The sequence below is a fragment of the Salvia splendens genome, chromosome 16 (assembly GCF_004379255.2).
Source record: "Salvia splendens isolate huo1 chromosome 16, SspV2, whole genome shotgun sequence".
Taxonomy (NCBI): domain Eukaryota; kingdom Viridiplantae; phylum Streptophyta; class Magnoliopsida; order Lamiales; family Lamiaceae; genus Salvia; species Salvia splendens.
This window is the reverse complement of record NC_056047.1, coordinates 33,679,405-33,689,197: the sequence shown is the minus strand read 5'-3', so window position 1 is coordinate 33,689,197 and position 9,793 is coordinate 33,679,405. Positions and strand designations below refer to the sequence as shown.

Sequence of the window (9,793 nt, the reverse complement as noted above, 5' to 3'; positions counted from 1 at the left end):
AGCGGAAGTATCATATCATTAGAGATATAGTGCAGAGAGGAGACATAAAAGTGGTCAAGATTGAGTCAGAGAACAACCTGGCAGATCCTTTTACAAAGGCTTTGGCGGTAAAACCGTTCGAGTGCCACGTTGAAGGGATGGGAGTTCGACTCATTCAAGACCTCAACTCGCTTTCAGTATAAGTGGGAGAAATTTAGACGTGTGCACTACTATTTTGTATACTCGAAAGCTGTTTTGAGTATAAGTGGGAGATTGTTAGGGTTTTGTATACTAGAAATCACCTTTCGAGTGATTGGATACTGTAAAACTCTAATGGTTATTTTCCAATAAATGCAACAGATTATTTTTGTCATAATGTTGTTATGTTTTACATTTAATGGTTGTTTATTGCATATTTAAATGTATGAGCAAGCGTAACAAAGTCTAAGTCTTTGTTTTAGTAGACCGGTTGTGGGGGTCGTCCAATTTAAGGTAACACGGTCAGTTCTAAACAAAGAAAAATAAGAATTTCACAACCTAGATAGGCCTAGACTACCTATCGCGAAAGGTTGCAATGGTAGTCCGATTATTTCTAAACCTTATTGAAATAAGATGACGTTGGTGTGGTATAGCACTGAACGGATCTAACAGCAAGACGAGTCTTTATGCTATCTACTGAAAGACGAGGTCTTGAGAATTAATTTCTTAATCAATGTACGTTAGCATTGAGCATACGATATTGAGTATCCACTACTTTGACTTACCAAAGGTGCGGGTTTTTCGTAACCCAACGATCCAGGTATATTGGGTAGTGGTGATCATTATCTAGAGGTGCTAGGATTGCTATTATGTTGGAACGTGCGCGAGGAGAGTCTCGTTTGATAACATCCACAAGAGGAGCTCGAAACAAGGTTTTATTATTCGGAACCTAGCTAGTTGGAGTTTAATTACTCTATGAATAATAAATAAGTGTTTCTTGCTAAGTCCACTCTTGGAGAATAAAATATGTTAATTAATTAAGTCCATAGCAGACAATAATTAATTAATGGATGTTTCTATCTTAAGCACGGGAAATAAATTGAACGCGAATAAAGGAAACCCGGAATACTTGCAATTTCAGATTTGGAAAGGCAGTGCAATATTACTTCTGTAGTGGTTGCTTGTAATATTCCAATATAATCTTATATTAAATTGTTGGTTCAATTTAATTAGTAAAAAGCTAATTGGGTTAAGCCTGATCCAAATTCTTCCTTAGATCCCTGATTGGTCCCAATATGTGACTTATATAAATATGAGAATAAAGGAGACAGAAAACACACCTTTTTCCACTCACAAATTTTCGTCCACTCCTTTGAGAGAGAAAAATCGAAAATTGCCTTCCTCCGTGAGTTGAGTTCTGTCTTCGTTATTCAAGTCCTAATACGTTGGTGAGATTTGCCCACACAAATATCGGCGTATAGTCCGGGACACCAGTCAGAAGATCTGAGGTCTTGTATTGGAGATCTTCACGTGGAGACGGAGCGACCCTTAATCGATTCTTGATTGAATCAACGAGGTAAATTGGCTAATTCCGTAGTAAGCATGTTTTAGGGATTTTATATGCTAAAGCATGTTTTAATTCAAGTTATGAGCATGATACATGTGAAAATTGCGCGAATAGAATTTGTCTAAATAATCTGCTAAATAGATCAAATTCATGTGATCGGATATTGTATGCACGCTTCCGCGTCCACACCAAATGTGGCACCAATTGTGGGACGGAAGAAGTAACAAATCTTTCTATATCTCATTTTTGAATATGTGCATTAACAAATATTTGTATCAAGGTATCACACTTAAATTTGGAGGAAAGAGAGAATAGGCGACTTCCCTTGGGTCACCACCCATCACGTAGGCCTTCCCAGGAGGTCAGATATCCCATGAGGTAGCTGCGAGGTAACATAAGAGAGTGGTGTTGTAGGAATGGGCCGACTGTAGTGGCTGCGCAAGACACTTTGGGAAACATCAACCGCCATCAACGGCGACACGCACTGAACCACCTCCGACCTATCTTCAATTCAAGCAATGTTTTGGCGACAAATGACAGAGAATAAGAATTTGATCAAACTTCATGATTTAAATAATTATTATTCTTTTGTTCAGCTAATTTATGAAATTATGAGAAGATCCAAAATTTTTATTGAATTTTATAATGTTTCTAGAAATACAATTATATATCAATCATAACAATCCATTGACTTACACTTCCTCCGTCCACTATTATATTATGGGTTCCAATTTTCATTTTGATTCATTCCTTATTAATTATTCAATTTTATTTTTATTAATTTTAGTAATAAACCCCATATTACACAAAATTAATTTCACTCTTACTTTATTATAAAATTAATATAAAATATAAAAAGTACTCCCTCCGTTCCTTGTTAATAGAGGCATTTCTTTTCGGCACGGAGTTTAAGAATAGTGTGTTAAATGGATGGTGAAAAAAAGTAAGAGATAGTAAAGTAAGAGAGATGAAGAGAGAATAAAGTAAAATGAAGAATTACTTTTTGCTAAAAATAGAAATGACTCAATTAACTTAGAACTTCCCAAAATAGAAAAATGACTCTATTAACATGGAACGGAGGGAGTATCACAATTAACCAATTAACCACATATGATAGGAACTCGAAATGTAAAATTCTCGAGAATGGAGTTATAAACTTTATCGTATAAACACGAGCATATGGTACAAAAAGAGAGAGAAGACCTTTTATAAGTAGAGTAGGAAAAGATTAATTTGAATTTAAGATGATGCGCAGGCTAACCTCCGTCGCCCTAAACCCCAACACCGCGGCGGCGGCGGTGGGCGTCCGCCCTCTCTCGACCAAACGACCTACCAAAACCGGCGAGGAAGAGTGGAACGACGCGTGGGAAACTGCCTGGCTTCCAGACGATCTCTCGGGAAAATCCTCCCGCGCCCCATGGGAATCCGACGTCAGCTTCTCCCTCCCCGCCGCCGCGGAAAATCCCCAAACTGCAATCTCCTCCCCGCCGGAAGAAATTGACACCGAGACCAAGGCTTTCGTGGAGGATATGAACGATAATTGGGACCAGAGGAAGGGCAAATCGGCGAAGAAGGATTCTGATCGGAATGCGGCTTCTTCTTCTTCTCTCTACAGCTTGGAGAATATTAAGAGGGATTATCGCCTCACGAAGCAGAAAATCCACGCCGGCCTGTGGGCGAAGGAGATTGAGAAACTTGAGGAGGCTAAATTGGGGAATTTCGTCTCCGGCTCCGACGACATTGAGAAATTGCTCGATAGTGCCTCCGAGTACGTTTTACTAATTAATTCTTCGATCATTTATCGAATTAATCTTGTTAGTAATCGGTTGAAAATTATGATTAGGAATTGTCACTATATGTTGATCTGAGCTACTATGTTGAAATACATTATCTGCTAAAAATGCAATGAATTGTTGATCTACTTTGTTGAATTACTTTATCTGCTAAAAATGCAATGAATTGTTGAAGATATGATACTTGTTAGCTTATGTTTGCAATTGTTGACTAATTCTGGTTGATTGAAATTGAATATATGCAGGATATTTGATTCTGCAAATAATGATTTGGGAAATTCGATATTGGCTAGCTCCGAGCTAAAAAACAAGCCGGATGGCTGGGAAACCACGTCGAAAAATCCAGAGGGTAATGTGTGGGACATGTCACAGAGGGAAGAAGACATCTTGGTTCAAGAGTTTGAGCGTCGCATTGCCTTCAATAAGTTTCAGGTTCATTGAAATACTAAATTATGATTTAGGATTTCATGTTTTTTGTGTTGTTGTATCATTTCCACTGTCTTTGAACGGATTTTCAGATTGCAAGCTTCATTAAAACGCACATATTTAGCCGAAGGAGGCCTGTAGATGGATGGAAATACATGATCGAAGTTATAGGCCCGAATGCAAAGAAAGGGAAGGGGAGTGTCGCAAGGATTCCTAGTGTCTCGGATGAATCAACCCAACCTTACAGAGAGGAGAAGCTTCCTCTTGCAGGTACTTACCCCTCCCCAAAAAGGCGATGAACTTGAATTCTATTGCCGAGTCCGGCTAGAGCTTGCAGTTACAACTTAGAAAGCAAATAGGAGAAAGATTTTGCTAGTGGCTTCATCAATGTGGTATGCTGTCTCTATAACAATTTGAGTTTGAATGTTGTCGAAATGATAAAATCACAAAACACCAATTGGTGAGTGAAATGAAATTCATTTTTGATTTTCCAAATTTCCTCTGTTTTTTTTGTTGGTTAGATTTGGGGTCTAAGACATTGACAAAGAGATGGATTCTTGTGTGAAAATTGATTGATTCTCAGTTAGTGCTAGAGCTGCTAACTGCACTAGCAACAAGAAAAGCAGAGCACCCGTAGCCAAGCCTCGCTAATGATCACAAAAAGATAAGAATAGATGTGGATCATTACAACTAGAAAGAATTATCACAAACAACTTGTTTAGTTGTCATGTTTTCTGCTGGTTTTGGAGCTAACAAAGGCTGGTTGTGATCTCCATATCTCTCTGTTTGTTCATCTTTCATTAGTGGATTTGCATCTAAATAGTGACAGCCAGTGACTTGATCACTTCTTACGCGTGCTGGCTTTTAGCAGTTTCATCATCTGCCCGCGCAGCCACCCCCTGCAGTTGCAGTGATATACTTATGATTGGGTTTGGTAGAAAGTCTTTCCACCTATATATCAAGCTAAATTCGAACTAAGAAATGCAAACCAGTTGATATTAACATATGCACATTATTCAGAGCCTAGCTTTAGCAGTGTAAAACGATTTTGGTATTGATAGCTTAAAAGCCATAAGTATACACGAAAAACATGAGTGAGCATCCACAGTTGCAATTCAAAATTCCTTTGCTTACGAGGAGAGAGGAGCTAACTTAAACTTTTGACCTCCATGCTTAGGCTGTCATTACTACTGCTTATTTCATCAGGAGTCGCTTCAGGTATTCGAAATGAGAGAGATGGAGACGGTGATGGGGTTTACTCTATTAAAGTGACCAGCCTAATAACACTAGAGACACTAAAGGGAAGGCTTTTTCAATGGGTAAAAAACATAAGAGTCTCGCATTAGATCCTACACTTCTGCATTCCCTTTTCAAGATTCTTTCTTTATCTTATAATTTTACTTAATTTTTAATTTGAATTTTTGAATTTAAGTATAATTACGATCAAAAACCAATTATTTGTCTAAGAGCATCCACAATAGTATGGACATCCCAACGGACTAGCACTAAGACATCCCGAAAACACCTCCTGCCACGTCACTAGGACATCCCACTGCACTGCCACATCACTAGGACATCGACATCCCACTGTACAATAGTGGACAAGCACTAGGACTAGCCGACGCCCTAGCCAATAAAATAAATTAAAAAATGCGATTAATTCATTTTAATGGTCTGTGTTTATCAAATGTACAAAAAATGAAGTGCAATGGGTTGTAAATATTGAGTATAAATAAAAAAAGAAAAAAAAATAAAAAAAAAATGGGACGTCCTACCTCTTATCCGCTATTGTGGCAAACACCCCCACGGACATCCCTGACGTCCTACCTCTTGTCCGCCCTGATATTCGCTATTGCAGATGCTCTTATTGAAGTTAGTTGTGATTGATTCATGATAGTAAAGTTAACACCTTAGTCACTATGAGATATTATACACTTTCCAAAAATGCATTAAACTTATACACTTGTTGAATATCTCTTTTATATATTAACTCTATTATAAAATATGAATAAAATAAAACAAGTAATAAACAACTAGATAAAATAACAAAATGAGACTATATAATTACGGAGGGATGAAATATAATTTAAGAATTAATAAATACTCCATCCGTCCCATAAAAATATGAGCAATGGGTATGGTACGAGAATTAAGACAAAATTGGTAAAATAAGATATAAAAAGAGAATGGTATGGTAAAGTAAGAGAGAAGAGATGAATGGTAGTTAATGTAGTGTTAGTAGATAGTGAGACCTACATTATTAAATTGATATAAGAGTACAACTCATTTTTGGTCCAAAACATATGGTCAAATTACGAATTTTGTCCGTAACATTCATTTTCAGGTTTTCGGATCCATAACATACGAAAATCGCTCTCGGTTAGGTCCTTTTTGGACGGCTCCGTTAAAATACGCCAGTCAACGGTTAATTAGCAAAAAATTGACTAAATTAAACAAAAATTACCAAAAATATTACCAATTATCTTTTTTTTCTTAAAAACACTAACATTTATTAATTGTATTAAGAAATAAAAAACACATACTTTAATGACACTCTCTTTCTTCCCCACAGAATCATCGAAGAACCCTAATTCTTCGTCTGGTTTCCCCCATCCCTGCAACACACCGACAAACCGTTTGAAATGCATCGGTCGACTTCCGGCGGCAATTCCGGCGAGAACGGCGGTTGGCGCGACCTTCGATTTAGGACCGTGCACCGGATTTTGTGGAAATCCGGCGATAAACCGTTTTGTCTGACAATCCTAGTTTTGTCTGAATTTTGTACTTTGAGTTCGATGCATTTGCGAGCTAGCTTGCTTGCTTCTTCTTCTTTGGCATTCGAACATGTTCTTGTTCGAAATTAGGTTTTGAATTTTGGGGCATAAATATGCAAAAAATATACATGCGAAAGCCATCCTTCATATTCATAAAGTACTTCAAATTGGTCCTAAACAAACGTTACGTTACTTGCAGCTGGTTGCATCTTCACATACCAAAACAAAACAACACACAAATCCAAAAACCAACAATCCAGCAACAGTGAAGAAAACCAGCAAGTATTCATTGTATATGCTACATGATAAAAAACCGATCACACTAAATCAATCTGCTTTCTTCCCTCCTTTCTTCTTCCGAGTGAGTGAGGATGTTAGTGAAATAGATTATAGCACAACAAAACTAGCTCTACAAAACAATAATCAATGAATCAAACTAATTTTGTGAATAGATTATAGCACAACAAATAAAAACTCAGAATTCAAGAAGAGTCAATGTTAGTGAAATACCATTAGGCGCATCGACAACATCAGTGGCTTGGGGACATCCCCTCTTGTTGTGTCCTTTTTCACCACAAAGACGGCAACTGTAATCTGCCATCAGGCTCTTAGACATTTTCTTCCCTCCATCATCCTCCTCTCAGAATTCAACAAGGCGACGGGCTAATCGTGTTGTCTTTGCTTTGGCTTTGCGTATCTCGGCCTGCTCTTGAACCAACTTCATCCTTGATCCCTTAGGCCGTTATGGTAGTCTTCTAAGGTCCGGTGGAACAATATCTGGGTGTGGAGTCCTCAGCCACATATCCGATCCATGTAGCGGGTAGATCACACCTGCATAGACCTGTCGGAACATCTCCGTTGAGTAGCAAGTAGGTATGAATGACTCTACGGTCTCTGATGATGACTGGATGGCAGCACATTCGTGTGGGCATGGCAGCCCCGTCAGCATCCAACGCCTACAGCTGCACGTCCGTTCCCTTAGATTGACCACGAATTCTTCATTGAATTTTGTATTCACTTGATACTACCATTCACCTGCCTCCCTCACCAAACAGTCTCCAACTTTGCTCTTTAATTTCTCGATCTTCTTTCGTATCTTGGGGACTACACAGTCCTCGAGCCTTTGAGCCATCTTTCGCCGGGTTGTGAATCTGTCCATCAGATACATACGGATGCATTCCAGCATACCATATAATGGCTTATCACGTGCAAAAAGTAAAACCCGGATATAACACTCCGAAATATTATTCACGAGTATATCACATTTGGCCTCAAAACCGAAGAATGCTCGGCTCCAGTGCTCCTTTGAAGTATGTGTGGTCAGCCACGTGTGTGCCCCAGAGTTTAGTTGCTTGATTCCATCCATGACCCCGTCGAAGGCATATTCAGTCGTCGCACGAGCGGCTTCCCAAATCTTGTCCTTCAACGTTGTCGAGGTGAACACCTTCCGGAAGTTATTATGCATATGCCAAACACAGAAGCGATGCTCGGCCATATGGCAGCAACTTCGTACCGCATTGATCAACCCTTGTCAACATAGTAAATTATGCATAAGTCCATAATTAGCAACTGTGATTATGATAACTTTCAGAGTATATATACCTTTTGTCTATCCGATAAAAATGTCCACTTGCTTGAGTCATTGATTTCCAAATCCCTCACTAAAAAATCCAGGAACCAGATCCACGTCTCTGTACTCTCGACGGCTACAACGGCAAATGCAATGGGAAATATCTGATCGTTCGGGTCTAATCTAATGGCTGTCAACAGTATGCCCTTCCCTTGCCCCCTCAGGTGGCATCCATCCAAACCTACAATACGTCTACAGTATTGCTTGAATAACGTTTTGCACGCTTCATAGCAAACATAAATGCCAGAGAACTTCTCAGTCCCATCTGACAGCCGCCTCGTAGCTAGCTTAACGGTGCTCCCTGGATTAGACCTAATAATCTCCGCCATGTAATCATGCAACCTCTTGTATTGCCTGATTACATCACCCTCGATCACCTTCCTCGCTTGTGCCATTGCACGTTGTGCCTTTCCAAAGGATATGTTAATCTTCAACTCACATTTGACTTTTTCAATAAATTGAAGAGATGTCATTCCCGGGAAGATTCGCATATCCTCTTTAAAGTACTTGGATAAGAACCTGAAATTTATACAAATAATGACATTAATGAATTGAGAATTAACTAAGTGAAATAAATCAATAAATTATTGGACTAAGTACCGGGTGTTAGCGCAGCCGTGGTTGTAAGAAGAACCTCCACACGTGTGTGTTAGCTTCAACCTTGAAATCTGCCAGCAACCAATAGTAGGCCTATGGGCTAGGGTAATCTTCCAAGGACAACCCGCTTTACGCTTCTTACTCCTTTCCAACCCACGACAAACGGAAATGCAGCGTATTTTATCATTCTTCAACAGCCTCAACTTCTTACCCTCCTTCACTCCTTCATGCCGGATAACTTCTTTGAAATCATTCTTTGAGTTGAAGCGCAGACCTATTTCGCATCTTGGATCATTAAAGTCTGTGGCAGGCTTGAATCTTCGGCTCACAACCTGGGGCATATCTGGCTCACCTTCACCATCCAAATTATCCTCACTCTCACCCTCACTAGGTGAATCAGTCGGTAGGTTGTCACTTGAAGCTTCCTCATCCTGATCCTCAATCACTTCCATTGATGCCACCATATTCTTCCATCCCTGAACTTGTGCCGCCATGATTTCGTCCTCCTCCTTGTCGCTTAAGTCATAGCCGCTGTCGAAAAATGTAGGAACATTATCATCACCCGTTTTCGTTTCCTTATCCTTTTCCTTTTCCTTTCCCTTAGACCTTCTCTTAGACTGTTCAACATCATCAACCTTTCTTTTTACCTTCTTTGTGGCCACAACCTCAGTATCAAACTCGTCGTCTTCCATTCTTGCTCTTGTTCCTGTAACCCTAACCGGACTCAAATTCTCGTTGTGGTCCCATCTCTCCTCTTCCATTTCATTTTGCACTTCCTCTTGTGTTAACTGACTCATAGGCATCTCTGGCCCCTCAGGAGCATCAATCACCATACCCCCAACCTGAACTGCATAAACATCCATGACTCCATATTTGACTCCTAAATTTGCCATGTCAATTGCGGACTGGTTATCAAACAGCCGCACCAATCCATTCTCCAAGGTCATCCTTGGCCACAGGTAGAAGTACTCCAAACCACTGACATCTACCCCCCATTTCTCCAGAGCATCATCAACCTCCAGTTTTGACCACTTGTCCATATCGCATT

General features: G+C 39.5%; 1 protein-coding gene across 1 annotated transcript; it reads left to right on the top strand.

Moving 5' to 3' along the window:
- Window positions 1-2,732: 2,732 nt before the first annotated feature.
- On the top strand, window positions 2,733-4,239 carry LOC121770089 (protein GAMETE CELL DEFECTIVE 1, mitochondrial-like). Its single transcript, XM_042166892.1, has 3 exons — window positions 2,733-3,293; window positions 3,564-3,750; window positions 3,837-4,239. Exons 1-3 carry the CDS (start codon window positions 2,770-2,772, stop codon window positions 4,041-4,043), a joined length of 918 nt encoding a protein of 305 aa, XP_042022826.1. The 5' UTR covers window positions 2,733-2,769; the 3' UTR covers window positions 4,044-4,239.
- The last annotated feature ends 5,554 nt before the right edge of the window (window positions 4,240-9,793 follow it).

What these genes read in the sequence shown, in the direction of transcription:
- LOC121770089 (XM_042166892.1), top strand. Translation starts at nt 2,770, where the DNA reads ATGATGCGCAGGCTAACCTCCGTCGCCCTAAACCCCAACACCGCGGCG. An exon ending in TTGCTCGATAGTGCCTCCGA is followed by an intron (nt 3,294 to 3,563) that starts GTACGTTTTACT and finishes GAATATATGCAG; the next exon opens with GATATTTGATTCTGCAAATA. An exon ending in TTGCCTTCAATAAGTTTCAG is followed by an intron (nt 3,751 to 3,836) that starts GTTCATTGAAAT and finishes ACGGATTTTCAG; the next exon opens with ATTGCAAGCTTCATTAAAAC.